Source organism: Xyrauchen texanus, chromosome 2, assembly GCF_025860055.1.
Source record: "Xyrauchen texanus isolate HMW12.3.18 chromosome 2, RBS_HiC_50CHRs, whole genome shotgun sequence".
Lineage (NCBI taxonomy): Eukaryota > Metazoa > Chordata > Actinopteri > Cypriniformes > Catostomidae > Xyrauchen > Xyrauchen texanus.
The window spans coordinates 58,291,970-58,309,229 of NC_068277.1; the positions used below are offsets into that span (position 1 = coordinate 58,291,970).

General features: G+C 43.8%; 1 protein-coding gene across 1 annotated transcript in view; it reads left to right on the forward strand.

The window, feature by feature from the left end:
* Positions 1-180: 180 nt before the first annotated feature.
* LOC127658127 (alpha-actinin-2-like) overlaps positions 181-17,260 on the forward strand; it is a 63,986-nt gene continuing 46,906 nt past the window's right edge. The window contains exon 1 of the mRNA XM_052147243.1: positions 181-533. Within this exon, the coding sequence (XP_052003203.1) occupies positions 396-533 (138 nt within the window). The 5' untranslated portion in view covers positions 181-395. The remainder of the gene's footprint in view (positions 534-17,260) is intronic.

Consider the following 17,260-nt stretch of genomic DNA (forward strand, 5'->3'; position numbering starts at 1 on the left):
AAGGACAACAGGTGTTATTAGCGAAGCAGGGGCCATCAGAAGGCATTTAGGAGGTCTTTCCCTGACCTTCACTGAAACAGCCTCCAGTTATTGGTCCCAGTACACAGTTTGTCCTGCCTCTCACACCTTTTAGGTTGCAGAACTTGATACCATATGACTAGTTCGCTTATTTATTGGGGTGCAGTCACGTGTGCTACTCTTGACCAGGAAAGGAGCACTGGGCAGCAGAAGTTCTGCTCGCACCTCCACACGGCACCTTGGACGAGTGGAGTCTGGCTCTTCCTCCACGGTCATACACACCGAGCAGGCATCCTCCACTAACCCACGGGCAGGATTTAGAGTTCACCAAGGCGCATAACTTCTAATATTAAGAGTTTGAGGGCTAAGTGAAAAAGATGACGACTGTTGTTGAGACACCGATGCAGTATAACAGCACCTACATGATGTCGACTACGGAAGACTACATGACTCAAGATGACGACTGGGACCGGGTCCTTCTGCTGGACCCAGCCTGGGAAAAACAACAGAGGAAGGTAGGTCCACATGAATGTGCTTGGCATGCAACACAATCAGGTCACTTTGAAGGGAGAAGATATTTATTTCCAACATTACACCCTATTATATACATTTACCATGGTAATTATAACTTCTAGGAGGTTTTCAGAGTTATTGGTTAAATGGTAATTCTGTGGTACCACAATATAAACAATGTCAATAATATTCTGAAAGCTTACACAGTCTGAAGGACATCCAGTTAATGTTTTAGTTTTACAGTTGTAGAAGTATACTGTAGTCATGGTCCGTGGTACTTTGGAACAAACTATCAAGGATACCATGACACATTTGGAAAAAAGTGTCATTGTGAATGTGCTCTATAAAACACAATCAGGTCACTTTGAGAGTAGGGTTTATTTTTATTTTATAGTTCTACTAGGCCTTTATATGACATTATACCCTAAATTTACCATCAAGACATCAGTTACCACAATAATTTTAAATGCAACAACTTGGTATTAGCCACCATTGTCCTCACCAAATAAATAATTTAACAATGACTGAAAGGTAATGAAAGAATATTCTGAAAAGATTCTGAAACTTGTTAATGTGGAGTATTGTGGCATTGTTTAACCTTTGTAACAATAACTAGTAAGTCTGGTATTTCAGCAGAAACTATGGCAAGAAAAACATAATCGGTCCACTTCTAGTGAACAAAATACTTTTTTGCCATCCACATTAACTTGGTGGCAAATTTTGATTACTGAATGTATTACTTGAGGTGATAAAATGTTACGAATTATGATAAGAGGGTTAAAGGAATATTTCGGGTTGAATACAAGTTAAGCACAATCAACAGCATTTGTGGCGTAATTTATTACCACAAAAATAAATTTAGACTTGTCCATCTTTTTCTTTATAAAAAGCACAAATCTGTTCCAGTGAGGCACTTGGAAGTGAATGGAGCAAATCTGTAAATGTTAAAATACTCACTGTTTCTCATAACTTAGTTGCTATTACAATGCAATGTCAATAAACCTTAAAACTACTGCAAAAATGACAATTTAAACAACTATACAGCTCAAATAATACATGAGTTTTAACAAGAATTATTGTAAGTGCTTTTATACAATTATAAGCTTCACATTTCTGCCTTTAAACCGCCAAAAATTGGCTCATTCATTCCATTGTAAGTGCCTCAATGGAACATGCTTTTTTTTTTTTTTTTTTTGTTAAGAAAAGGAGGGACGAGTCGAAATAATTGTTGTGGTAATCGACATTATGCCACAAATGCTGTCGACTGAGCTTTTTGCTTGTTTTGAACCCAGAATATTCCTTTAACTTGAATGTAACGCCAAATCCACGATATTTAAAATAGATTCGTTAAATTTGAGCTGTGTAGTAAAAGCGTCGCAGAGAAGCACATGTAATTACTGCTACTCCCTGAACTTACCTGTCCTGTGCCTCACAAATCGGGTTCTTTAGTTTGGGAAACCAATGTATTCTGTGAGAAATAAGAAGCGGTAGGTTATAATTAAGTTTTAAGGATCACTTGGCGGACAGAAACGACAGGTGACGTTTAATAGCCCGTCAATAGAGCTCGTGCAACCGATCTGGGGTGACGTCAGCATGTCCCCCACAAAGAACAGCTGATTGACGTGTGCAGACCACAGATTTATGGTGTCAAGCTCACGCACGTTTGTCAGGTCGGAAATAGGCAAGTTGTATTCACAATTTTCACAAAATTCCATGAATCTAATGAAATGTATTGGTCATATTTATCCCCTAAATAAAAATTATATATATATATACATTCAAACCAATTTTTTGATTAGTGTTATTTGACAAATAAATAAGTAAATAAAATCTTATTTCCTTATTTCAATGTCTGTGAGAGATAAAAAAAATAATTGTACAGTACATTTGGTACATACATACATTCTCATACATACTGCAGTAATAAGAATGAGATTTTTATTATTATTATTATTTGCATTGCATTGCAGTAACATGATTTTAGGGGAAAGCTTAATATTTAGAATTCCAAAAATCTTAATGGTCCAAATTTGTTTTTATTTTTTTAATGCAAAATAGTGTTAATTTATTTTCTTTGGAATATGGGGTGAAATATGGCCTAGGAATTGATCAGATTCACCCTTTCAAATGCTTTGCTTATTCTGATGATTGGAGAAAGTTCTTATACAGACAATATTGTCTCAGGTAGCCACACTTGGCATGCTTGGAGGTTAGATATCCATAATTATTTTAACCTTTTATATTTTTCTTCTTCAAAATATTTGATGTTTAATAAGAGGTAAACTACATTTAAACTGTAGTCCTCAAAGAACACAAGAAAATTGCTTGGTGACCTCTTTATAAAGGTGTCTAACAAACACTTGTTTGATGTTGGCAAGACCTGACAAGGCTTGAAAGATGTCAACAGATGGTTCCTCACAGAGTGAGAGAGAAAGAGAGAGTGCAAGGAGGGTTCATTTCAGTCTGTGAATAAACACACCCTAAAAATACTCTTGAACCTTCCACACCATCTCCTGTATTCCTACCTCGTTCCCTACAGTAAGAAGGAAATTTTTTCTGGCCTCCTTTTCTTGGGGATCATGTCAATTATCACTATTCTAATTGCGCAAGATTTTTAAAGTGCATCTGGTGGTGTTCTATGGCCAACACATTTTGGAACAAAGCTGATGTCTATGCACTTAGTTATTTTAGCCTCCCTGCTAAAATAAGTTCTAAGCCAATTGAAAACCCATGAGAATAACATTTTGTAAGGTTTATTCCGTCTATTATCTAATACATTAAAACAAATAAGTTTCATCAGTATGAACTTAAAATATACAATCTCTCCTCGGAAAACGTAAAAATATTGACAACTCATTTGCATTAATTTTATTGTATTCATAATCAATTAGATAAATTAAATGTACATATATTTAACAGAATTTTAACATTTACCCTAATTTGACATTATATGACAATTTGATTATTACATGATGTTCTGTGTGACTTCTGGTGCCGTATTCACCTCATTAAGAAGGATTTCATCACTTTAACCAAGACTAAACTTTACAAAGTTAACATAAATGAAAATTCTGTCATCATTTAATCATTACTTAAATCATTTAATTTTTATTTTGTTTGGCATGGGACACAAAAGGAGTTCTCTGAATATGCTGCAGCTCAGAAAATTACCATAAAATGCACCACGTAAATCTATAGGTAGTAGATAGTCCACAGTGGCTTGTGTGTTCATGTTTAGTGCTAAAAACAATCCAAGTTCTGGCATGAACACGCACATGCCACTGTGAATGAGCTGCTCTCATGCGCTGATGAATGCACAATGAATGTCCAAATTCCTTTTTTTTTTTTTTTTAAATGACTTACATTTTGTTGGTTGTTTCTCATTACTGTATGCCTTCAGAAGACATGCAATATTCACTGATATGCACAAAATGCTTTTGGGTCCTTTTTATATTTGTAAGCTTTAAATTGTCATTGTTGTTGTATCAAAAAGACACCGCAATATTCATTAAAACATCTCCTTTTAATTATCAATTATTTAGTGATATTAGGACATCATTATCATTTTTAGGCGAGTGAGCTCCCTTAAGGAAATGATGTCAATTAGCCCCCCCTGGTTAACACTTTCTCCATCTGGAGACATGGCAATAGATCTTCCAATCTGTTTAAATGAACCTTATAAAAATTCAGATGACCTAATATGCACTTTTAACTGTATCTTGTAGCTTTGAAATGTTTTTTTTTTTATTTATTTTTTTATGTTCGAATGGCTTCAAAAATGTAAAGCTTCAAATCTGCCTATTAGATCGTTCTCAGAGTCCTGTTCAGTGGCAGAGGGTCTTCAAACATCCTCAGGCATGTCAGATCAGCATAAGGAGCTGATATCACAGTGTAAATATAGAAAGAGCATCATTTTGCAATGAAACAAATATGGGGGTGGGGGTTCTGCACCTGTTCTAGCTCCCCAACACAGACACTGGAGTCACAGTAAGTGATTGTCAACATGCAGATTTCATCTGATATGTGTCAAAAGGCAGCAGAAAATAGACAAATTGTTTTTCAGCATCACCCTGCTGTTGATTTGTAAATTCTGAGATTGATGCATAGGCCTACTATTCTCAAAATCTCTCTTCAAATAGCTGATACGAAACTGCCTGGTAAAGGCCTCTCAATAAAGCCTGCCAAGAGCCTAAGCGCTGCCACCAGGATGATATATCTCAAAATAAGTTATAAGTTTTACTAAATAAAATCATTAAAATTATTTCTAATAGTGAAATATTTACAAAATATCTTTTCTATTTTAAGATACATTTTCAACAGTTTTTTATTGGTTTGCACTAGGATGTCCCAATACCAATACTGGCACAGAATCAGCTCATGTACTCATACTTGTGTTCATTAAAATGTTCAATAACAATAAACAATGATGTACGAATGTCATTACATAAACATTCAGTGCGCAAATTAAAATTAAACCGCAAAGGCTGCGATTTAATGAGATAAATATATAGTTTCCATGTGCTGCACGCTTCACGTCCAATCAATCTTGAAAACAAATGTTTATATATACTTAAATATGTGGGCCCCAGAGCGTATACAAGGCCCCCTCACCAAGTCCCTGTGAATATGAGGGACCCCAGCATTCTAATAGGGCTCTTTTGACTTTCTGTTTCTAATAAATTTTTTTGAGCAACTCTTTAACTTTATAATATCACGTGGATCATATTTTATGCATGACTTTCTAAAACCTCTACATCATCATCATCACCATCATGTCTGCTGTCTCCTGGTGAAAGTTTTCATGCTCTTCTGGAACTAAAACACATTTTTATATAATTTAAAAATAGCTACCTTCATGTTTTGATGCACTCATCTTTTTTATGCGAAATCTTTGATGATTTTGATAAAGTAAAATTAACAATAACGTTAATATACTGATATTTCAAGTTACTAAGGGTAACTTGTAAAAGGGCTGTCGAACAAAATACACTTATTGTACTATTCATTTGCCCTACATTGCAAAAAAAGAAAACTTGGATTAGGTGGTTGGGAAGTAAGAAAGAAAGAAAGAAAGAAAGAAAGACGATGGAATTTAAAGCAGATTAAAGTGTTTGTGTGTAAGTTTTGTCTTCTGAATTTTGAAATTACGAATATTCCAACAGACTCGAAGCTCTTTTAAAAATTCTGTCAATGTTATGTAGTCTATAGGATTTTTAGACACTTTGAAATGGCTTAAATGATGCCTTTTCAGGGCTTCACAATGGAAGAATGATAATGGTAGCCAAACAGTAAGGTCATTCCATCCAGAATGTCCCAAAAAATGGGGTTCGCTGTCCTTTTCTGCATATCGCGGCACCATTTGTGGTCCGTTCTGCATAACGCGGCGGCTCATTTTAGCTTATCGTGGCCCATTCAGGCCGACCAACCGGCCCGCTCGGTTCTCCCAATGGCCAGTCTGCCCCTGATCGGTCACAAAGTGCATCGGCCCACTGGAAAAAAAATGCCCGGTATGCAAGATTACCAGTCCAACCCTGGTTAAGATCCATAACACTCTTTTCCAATTATCTGTTGCCATTGTCTGTGTTTCTCTGTCCACTTTAACCTTTTATTTTTGTTTTTCTGTTTCAAAAGTGGCTTTTTCCCCCCGATTCTTTACATAAGGCCTGCACCCCTGAGTCTTCTCTTTACTGTTGTACATGTAACTGGTGTTGAGCAGGTCGAATTCAGTGAAGACAACTTCCTTCCGAAACAGCAAAATCTGTACTTTTGGCCGCCAGTGTGTGTGTATATATATATATATATATATATATATATATATATATATATATATATATATATTTTGTTGGTGAAATATAAGCAATATGATGAATTTTGACAAGTGCCTAAAACATTTGCACAGTACTGTCTGTCTATCTATCTATCTATCTATCTATCTATCTATCTATCTATCTATCTATCTATCTATCTATCTATCTATCTATCTTTCCCCTTCTGTCGCTCTCTCCACGTTGTGTCGGAGAAGCGACACTAGGAGTCTCTCTCTTGAGCCGATATTCACCTCTGACCTATTGAAAAGGGCCAATGAGAGTTGGCAGTCAGTATTTGCATACCCGCCCGCGATACTGGGTATTTAAGCGGGGCAAATACGGAAGTTTAGTCAGAAAATTTCTTCGAGCCGATGGTCTGTCTGCAGTTTGCTGCGAGTTACACACCACTTTAAGCGTTCCTGTTTCCTCTGGACGATCTGCATGCTGTTGGATCTTGATGGCGTACAACAGCGGCTTTCTCCTTCACATTGCACGGCGTGCATTGTTGCCCCTGAGCGCCGACAGCAGACACACACACACACACATTGTGTATTAAAAGAGTAAATTCCTATTAAAAGAGTAATTTCTCTAAAAGCGCAAAACACAGCGGCGTTGAACGTCCTTTTCAGGACGTGTCTTTTTCAAGATGCCCTTCCGCCCCTGTGTTGTTCCTAGATGCGGTAGAGTGCTCTCCGCTTCAGACGGCCACAGGCAAAGTCTCGTGAGTTTGGGCCGCGATCACACCGAGGCGGCGTTTGTGGATGGTTCATGTTCTCACTGCGAGAACATGACCATGACCACGCTAGTGATCGCTGGCTTAGCCACCCAGCTGCACCCGCGATTGCTCCTTCTTCCCACGGGATTGAGGACGATGCGGTTGGCGCTGGGGCGATTTGGGGCGGCAGCGGTGCAGTTTCGCCGGGTAGCCCCCGCGAACCTCCCGCTCCCGACACGCTCGCTGGTCCCCATCTACGCTCAAGGGCGATAGCGGCTCGCCTCACGGCCCGGCTGTCTATCCTCCCGAGCCCGAAGCAGATGAGCTTGCCGCTGCATCGGAGAGTGTGATGTCTGATGCCGAGGACTCCCTTGGACTGCCGCCGGGCCAGCAGGCCCAGGCTGAGGCCGACGCCAGATGTCTGACATGCTTTCCGGCCGCCGTGAGCGTGGAGTTGGATTGGAACCTCCATCCTCCCCACAGCCTTCACGGTTGGATGACTGGTTCCTGGGGCAGCATGCCGTTCGCGGCCTCGCGATCCCCCGGTCCCGCTTTTCCCGGAGGTGCATGACGAGCTGACGTCTACGTGGAGAGCCCCGCTCTCCGCCCGTCTAGGTGCCACCCGCTCCACTCTCACCACCCTCAACGGCGGAGAGCGTCACGGATACGGGGCGATTCCCCAGGTCGATAGGGCAGTTGCATACCATCTATGCCCCGGTAGCCCTACCTCCTGGCGTGGCCGCCCCTTACTCCCATCCAAGCCCTGTAGGACAACATCCTCGCTCAACTCGAAGGCCTACAGTGCGGCTGGATGCGCTGCCTCCGCCCTGCATGCGATGGCCCTCCTGCAAGTCCACCAGGCCTCAGAACCATGCACAGGGGTGGACCTGATCCTGATGTGCTGCAGGAACTGCGCTCAGCGACCGACCTCGCCCTAAGAGCGACGAAGGCCACAGCGCAGGCACTCGGACAGGCGATGGCCACCCTAGTGGTCCAGGAACGCCATCTTTGGCTCAATCTGGTCGAGATGCATTAGGCCGACAAGAACCGCTTCCTGGACGCACCTGTCTCTCAGATTGGCCTTTTCGGCGACACCGTCGAGGACTTCGCCCAACAGTTCTCTGCGGTGAAGAAGCAGACGGAGGCCATCTCTCACTTCATGCCCCACCGCAGACCTGCCGCTATGGGCCCTGCCCCGTCTGCCCGCCGAGGCGTCCCCTCGTGAAGAAACCAGCTCCTGCTCCACCTCAACCCGGGCCCAGCTCTCAGCCCCAGCTGCCGAGCACCCGCAGGTGGCGCACGCTCCCTGTCTCACGAACCCCCTCTAGGACCCGGAAGGCTCCCAAGCGTTCCTGAGACAGCCGACCCAGAGCCGAAGACGTTAGCTCCGGAGGTGGTAAGACCGCTCCGTCCCCCGGTGGAGGGCCGAGAGGAGAATACTTAGTTTTTTCATTTACCACACCCCCTGACGGGGGCTGTGGTACCCACATTCTCAATAAAAGAGCTATTTCCCTTGCCTCTGGGTCACCTGGCCCGCAAATGCCGTTCTCACGGCAATCTGCTTTCAGATTACGACAGTCCCGGTACACCGGATGCGGTGATCCCGCCTTCCGCCTGCCCACGACTGTCCCCCGGCCGGCAGAGGACGCCAGCATCAGACGAGTCCAGAGGACGCCAGCATCAGACCTCCTCCTCAGTCACGAACCCACCCCCTGCCGGGTGCGCGGAGCAAGGTAAATGCTTTCGCTTCCCAATGCATCACGCTGGCTGACCATTCGACTCGGTTACGCAATTCAGTTTTCCCGGCTCCCGCCCCCCTTCAGGGGCGTCCGCTTTTCCGCAGTACACGGCGAGCATGCCAGTTCCCTGCGCACAGAAATCGTGACCCTCTTAGCAAGGGCGCGGTAGAGCCCGTCCCTCCAACCGAATTGAGGAAGGGTTTCTACAGCCCTTACTTCATTGTACCCAAGAAAGGCGGCGGCTTAGACCAATCCTGGACCTGCGAGTTTTCAATCGGGCCTTGTAAAACTCCCGTTCAAAATACTCACGCAGAGAAATATTCTGGCTGGTGTTCAGCATCTAGATTGGTTCGCAGCGGTAGACCTGAAGGATGCATACTTCCACGTCTCAATTCTGCCACGACACCGACCCTTCTTACGGTTCAGCGCTCGATGGCCAGGCGCTTCAGTACAAAGTCCTCCCTTCGGCCTGTCTCTGTCCCTCGCGTCTTCACGAAGGTCGCAGAGGCGGCCCTTGCCCCGCTACTGAGTAGCCGGGATCCGCGATTCTCAACTACCTCGACGACTGGCTCATCCTAGCACACTCTCGAGAGTTACTATGCACACACAGAGACCAGGTGCTCCGGCACCTCAGCCGTTTGGGGCTTCAGGTCAACTGGGAAAAGAGCAAGCTCACTCCGGTTCAGAGCACCTCTTTTCTTGGGTTGGAGTTAGACTCAGTCTCAATGACAGCACGTCTCACGAGCGAGCATGCTCAGTCGGTGCTGGACTGCCTTGCTTCCTTCAAGCCAGGCACAGTGGTCCCTCTAAAACTTTTCAAGAGGCTCCTGGGGCATATGGCGTCCTCCGCGGCGGTCACGCCGCTGGGGTTGATGCATATGAGACCACTCCAGCACTGGCTCCAGTCTCAAGTCCCGAGACAAGCATGGCACCACGGCACGCATCGGGTAAGGATCACCCCCGCCTGCCTCAAAACACTCCGACCCTGGACAGACCTCTGCGTTCTGGTCACAACCGACGCCTCCCGGTCCGGGTGGGGTGCCGTGTGCAGTGGGCACGCAGCAGTGGGCCATTGGAAAGGGGCCCCGCTGCGTTGGCACATCAATTGCCTGGAGTTGCTGACCGTCCTTCTTGCTCTCAGGAAGTTCCTCCCATTAGTTCGGGACAAACATGTCCTCGTGAGATCGGACAGCACCACGGTGGTGGCGTACATAAATCACCAAGGCGGCGTACGCTCCCGCCACATGTCACAACTTGCCCGCTGTCTCCTCCTATGGAGCCAGCAGCGACTCAAGTCGCTGCGTGCCACTCAAATCCCCGGCAAGCTCAACGTCGTAGCGGACGCGCTATCACGACAACGCCTGCCCGGCGGGGAGTGGAGGCTTCACCCCCAGTTGGTCCAGCTGATTTGGGAACGGTTTGGCAAGGCCCAGGTAGACCTGTTTGCCTCCCAGGAAACCTCCCACTGCCCGCTCTGGTACGCCCTAACAGAGGCTCCCCTCGGGACAGACGCGCTGGCACACAGCTGGCCCTCGGGGCTGCGCAAGTACGCATTTCCCCCAGTGAGCCTTCTTGCACCGGTGCTGTGCAAGGTCAGGGAGGACGAGGAGCAAGTCACGTTAGTGGCCCCCTACTGGCCCACTCGGACTTGGTTCTCAGAACTCAGATTTCTCGCGACAGCTCCTCCCTGGCAAATTCCCCTGAGAAAGGACCTCCTCTCTCAGGGACGGGGCATGCTCTGTCACCCGCGCCCAGACCTCTGGAACCTCCACGTCTGGTCCCTGGACGGGATGTGGAAGAGCTAGCCGGCTTACCGGCGACCGTTGTGAATACAATCAACCAAGCCAGAGCCCCCTCTACCAGGCACCTTTACACCATAAAGTGGCGCTTGTTCGCAGATTGGTGTTCTTCCCGAACTGAAGACCCGCAGAGATGCGCGATCAAGTCAGTGCTCCTGTTCCTGCAGGAGAGGCTGGACAGGAGGCTGTCCCCGTCCACCCTCAAGGTGTATGTTGCCGCCATTGCCTCCCACCACGATCCTGTAGATGGCAAGTCTTTGGGTAAGCATGACCTGATCCTCAGGTTCCTGAGAGGCGCCCAGAGGTTGAATCCCTCCCGGCCAGGCCTAGTTCCCTCCTGGGATCTCTCGGTAGTCTTGGCAGGACTCCAGAGACCTCCCTTCGAGCCACTTGAATCAATTAGACTCAGGGTCCTCTCTCTTAAGACGGCCCTGCTGATCGCGCTCGCCTCTATCAAGAGGGTCGGGGACCTGCAAGCGTTCTCTGTCAGCGACACTTGCCTGGAGTTTGGTCCGGCAGATACGTCTGTGATCCTATGACCGCGACCGGGCTATGTGCCCAAGGTTCCTACCACACCCTTCTGAGATCAGGTAGTGAACCTGCAAGCGCTGCCCCGGGAGGATGCAGACCCAGCCCTTTCGTTGCTATGTCCAGTGCGCGCCCTGCGCATTTACTTGGACCGCACACAGAGCACCAGACGCTCTGAGCAGCTCTTTGTCTGCTTTGGGGGACGGCAGAAAGGGAATGCCGTCTCCAAACAGAGGCTCGCCCACTGGGTTGTCGACGCCATCAAACAATGGCTTATCACACCCAGGCCGTGCCCCTACTCTTGCGGGTCCGAGCTCACTCAACAAGGGGTGTTGCGTCCTCGTGGGCACTGGCCAAGGGCACCTCCCTAGCAGACATCTGTAGAGCCGCGGGTTGGGCAACACCCAACACCTTCGCGAGGTTTTACAACCTCCGCGTTGAGTCAGTTGCGTCTCGTGTTTTGTCAGGTCCGAGCCCGTAGAACTCGGTAACACGTAGACTGACCGGCCGGGTGGATCACTTGCGCCCAGCGCCCTTTTCCTGACGTCAAGGTAAAGTAGTGCGCCTTCTTCCCAGGGCGCCCCACTCCGAGTCGGGACCCTGGTCGATTCCTCCCCAGCCCTCCGGGAACTCGCCGACCCAAGCGACTGCGGGTACCCTGATGGCTACCCTGTACTGGTATAGGTGCTCCACAGGTAAGGCCTCCTGCTCGGACTCCCCCTGTGTGTAATTCCACGGTTCTGTCCCCTTACGAGCGGACCCCCGTGTCTCCCTTAGGCAGTTACAGCTGCCCCGGTCGCTGTGCTGTAGCAACTCCCCCCTTTCGAGGCTGGATCTACCACCGCACCATACTTTCCACACAAGCTCTAAGACGGCCGTGTGATGTGTCTACCACTTTTCCTCCCCGAGAAAAAGGGCAGGTGTGGTCTCCGCAGGGTCTGGGTAAGACCCCCTTTCCTATATGCATGTAAGGGCCCCGGCCGTGATTGCTCTATGCGAGAAACATAGAGAGAAAAGAGGCCCAGCCAGGCTGGCCCGTTCCCATGTTGGCAAACATCGCCTTGTTCCCCTCCCAGGGTAACTAGAAGGATTCCGATGTTCTTATGGGGCATTGGGGAAGGGTACGTGCAGCCAGGTACAGACGATGCGCGGCACTGGATGAAATCCCTGCCCGCCTCTGTATCGGCGGTTCACGTACACGGTTCAGGGCATGGCAAGATTGGAATGGGTCCCCTAGTGTCACTTCTCCGACACAATGTGGAGAGAGCGACAGAAGGGGAACGTTTGGTTACGTATGTAACCTCCGTTCCCTGAGGGAGGGAACGACACGTTGTGTCTTTCCTCCGCCATGTCACTGAACCGAGCCACTGTTGTGGCCGGACCATTCCGGCTCCTCAGAAAAATCCTGACTAAACTTCCGTATTTGCCCCACTTAAATACCCGTATGCGGGGCGGGGTATGCAAATACTGACTGCCAACTCTCATTGGCCCTTTTCAATAGGTCAGAGGTGAATATCGGCGCTCAAGAGAGACCCCTAGTGTCGCTTCTCCGACACAACGTGTAGTTCCCTCCCTCGGGGAACGGAGGTTACGTAACCAAACTATCTATCTATCTATCTATCTATCTATCTATCTATCTATCTATCTATCTATCTATCTATCTATCTATCTATCTATCTATCTATCTATCTATCTATCTATCTATCTATCTATCTATAACAATTGCTGTTAATCTAAATACATTATATTAAATATTATTCCTTGCATTTTTAAGAAAACAAAAAAACGTGTATCTATAGATATTTGTTTTGTTATACAATTATATTACCATATATAGGAGTAAATATGGTCAAAGTGAGACACTTTTGGATATTTAATATTTTCCTGGCACTTTTAATTATGATCCAAATGCCATATGACCTGACATATACCTTTATAGAACACTCAGGATGTCTCCTTGTCACAAGTGTTGTCACCAGTGAGGTTTAAACCCAGGACGTGTGGCTGTGAACACAGGGCAAATTCAGATTCAATAGAGACAGGACTTGTAAATGTATGGATATGTAAAGTGTGAACTAACATTTCTGTGTATTTTCACATTTGCAGCCTGTTCTGTCATTATAAAGATATCATTATTGTATTTGAGTTACTGATATACATTATACATTATATATACATTATATATACATTACCCTGTCCTCAAAATAATCTTTGACATACTATACATTAGCAATACCTATAAGTACAGTACTATGAGACTCTAGCAGCTAATAAGTCTTGTGGAAAAGGGAGATACTCACTGCCCAAGTAAACTATAAATATCCTTAACACAAACCAGTTCAAGGCCCTTATTTGCTAACAAATGGTTATTCGTGTGGGAAAAGCTGTCCCTGATCGATTTAAGTTGACGTCTGCTGTCTGTGGTGTGAACTTGTTTCTTTCTGCCAGGCATTTTTCATGAGGGCAGCTTCTACTTTTGTACCTGAGTAGAGTTACAATGTTTCCGCTGCCTCTGAGTGCGTTCTGATCTTTTAGTCAGAAGTAAGATACTGTAGACATGGCCATCATTCTTGGTACTGAAATCAGTGGTGCACATTGAGTTTCAGATCAGATTCAGAATCAGATCAAATCCGCATATAAATCTATTGCCATTTGTACCTAATTTCGCCCGTGACGTGCTACGGACAGAATTATCAGTTCTGAAATTACTCACATTTTAGATTTAATCAGTGTGTAATGCAAATAAATGTTAACATATGTTGCATTAATTAGGGGTTCAAGTCCAAAGGGCTGGAACCCAATTGTATTTGTTAAGATTTTCTTCTTCTTCTTTTTTTCTGCTCTAAAAGTGTCGGGGCAGCAAAAACTGTAAGAACTAAAGACACCAGACTTGGCAGTATAGCCAATTTTTTTTTATTGTAAAATCGCTCGCAAGCAAACTCCAAACGTAAGCAAACCCGGTATACATAGTCAACAGGATGTTTAGAAGATGTCAGCAAAGTTTTGTACCTTCCCGCCTCTAGGGGGTGCTACAAGTACAAACTTTGCAATCGTTTGAATGACAAATTTCAAATTAAATATGCATCTTCTTTGGTTCAATGCTAACATATTCTTAAAAAAATCGATTAGACAAATTAACAAAAATGACCGGCATATAAAATTGGCTTATAAAATTGACTCTTTTCTGAAATTACTATACACAAGCAGGGTGTCAATTCAGTCGCATATCAAATTTTGCGACAATTAGCCACACGGTGTCACTATAATTGGCTAATTAGCATTTTTGCTAATAAATCCGGAAGCATATGGGCTACAATAACAATTGTAGCTTTTCTGAAACCACCAGTGTCCCCAAATCATATGGTCACTTGATTGTCTATTTTCACAATAAACATATTGTACGATTTAGATTTATTTGAAAATGTTACTTTTTCGAACTCGTCCTAAGCCAAATCTTTGTATACATCATCTACAGACCCTTCTGACTAAAAAAAATATATATAATTTTGACATGTCGAATCGTTCTGAAGATATAAGCAAATATGCTGTGGGGAGTGGCCTATAATGACAAATTAGCCTGTATCTTGTGAGCACAATTTTCAAACTTATCAAAATTTTGTACACATAGACAACACTCTGAGGTAACAGGCCAAGTTACGCAAATTTTTCGTGCTATGGGGCATTGTAACTTAAGAAAATCCTAATTGTGCAACTGTGCTCAAAGCAGTTGAATTAACTCCAGGACTGTACAGGATAAAAACATTTTTGTATTTCTGTGAACCCATCAGTGAATTTCCATTTCTGCCAAAAAACCTGTCTACCATTTAGATTTTTTGGAAAAACTTACTTTTTCCAAACTTGCCCTAGGCTGTTTGTCCAATTCGCATAAAACATCATATACATTATCTACAGACATTCCTGTCAAAAAGTCAAATCGTTCAGAAGATGTATTTAATATTTTCCGATAGGTTTTTGGCTATGGCCTATAATGACTAATTGACCCATATCTTGTGAGCACATATTTTAAACTTAACAAAACGTAGTTCATATGCTCAAAAGAACATTCTGAGGTAACATGCAAAATTTCATAAATTTGGACATAAGAAATACCTAATTTCTCATCTGTATTTCAGGCAATCATAGCCATGAATGGCTGTTGTACTGTTTGTCCACCAGAGGGAGCCACATCACAATAAATCATTGAATGTCTTCAAAGAGTAAAAAAGGGAAATAATAAAATATCTTGCCACAGCCATTTATTGAAAATGAGATGGATAATAATAATAATACAATATTTATTACTGTTTTATCCATTCAGAATGTGCTGATGTTTAAATAATTTGATTTTTACCAGATAAAAATTTCCATGTTCATAACTGTGTAATGGATTCCCCATTTATTTATCATCAAAGGTGTTTCCTTGTCTTCTCGATTTATTAATTTGATCTGCATATGAAAAGGTTTAGTAGTGTTTGACAAAGAAGCGCTTGGTGCAGATGTAACTTGACACCAGTAATTGTTTGCACTGCAAAGCTTAATGCACAGATCCTACCTGATCATATCCAAAAAACGTTGTTTCACCTGTTTTCACCTAAGACATATTTGACTGTGTTTACAGTCTTTTTCAGAGTGTGCATTCCCGTGCTGGTAAAAAGAAAAATGCAGCGTGTGTTCTCTACTTACTATAAACTGCCCTGTAATAATAAGTAAACGATTAATCACCTTTGAACTAACACATTGGTAAAAAGCCTGTAAAAGTAGCACCTGTCAGTGATGTTGGCCAACAATAGACACAAGAAAATGTTGCTTTGTAACTTCAGATAACGCTGTCTTATTTATGCTGCTGAGTTCACCCCACGATGCTGCTGAGTTCGGCTTTGTGTCATTCAAAGCATCCATCTGACCAAAGTAAGTTCATTGTTGTTACTTCTTCCCAGATTACAATTTATTATGTTAATGTTGCTTTTGTAAACCCATAAAATGTGTTATTTCTCCATAAAACAATTTAACCATGAACAGAACTCAGACAATGACACATGCGAAAATATAAAACATTTGAACTTTCGTAGTGTGTTCTGCAATAGATGCTAAATAGTTATCGTGAACGAGCATGATTAGCAGATGTGCCTCCGTATACTGTGTATACATGCTACTAAAAGATTGTTTGTCATTCTATGACCTTGTTCTATTTAAACATGGATCTTTTAACCTGCACATGATTTTTTTATCTATTGGTGCAATAAATAGTCACTTTATTTGATATAATCTGTTACCCTTATTTTATTTTATTTATTTGACATCCATGACTATTTATCGAAACAGACAATTTTAAATATTTTTATTCTGCAACTGTTGAGCAAAGAAACGATGCGCTGCTTTTGTCAAGCCTTTATTTTGTTATAATACTTTCTGCTTGTGCTTTAAGCAACACATTAATCATGCAGTAACACACTTCTGTAACGATTTATGTATAAAATAAAAAAATCTGAGACCCTCTTCTTGAAATCTGAACACAATTGGTCAAAAGAGACATTTTACCTATTGCTCATGCAGGGTTGGGGAGTAACGAAATACATGTAATGTGATTACGTATTTAAAATTTCCAGCCAACCCTGCTGTTGAACACAACATCACCGTGCAGCTGGGTCCAACTACAGTTTCGCCTTCCAAAACGGTCAGAAATCTAGGGGTAACCATTGACGATGAGCTACATTTAACAGACCACATCTCAAAGACTGCAAGATCATGTAGATTTACACTCTACAATATCAGGAAGATAAGACCTTTCCTCTCTGTACATGCCACACAACTGCTTGTTCTTGTACTTGTCATAACTAGACTGGACTACTGTAACGCTCTCATTGCAGGCCTTCCTGCATGTGCTATTAGACCTCTGCAAATGATCCAGAATGCAGCAGCACGTCTGGTCTTTAATGAACCAAAGAGAGCACAGGTTACATCACTCTTTGTCTCTCTCCACTGGCTGCCGGTTCATGCACGTACTAAATTCAAGGCCCTGATGCTGGCATAAAAACAGTCACTGGGTCTGCTCCAGCATACCTAAAAACATTTATGCAGAGCTACGTTCCCACCAGAAGCCTGCGGTCGGATAAGGAATGTTGCCTTGTCGTACCAAAACAA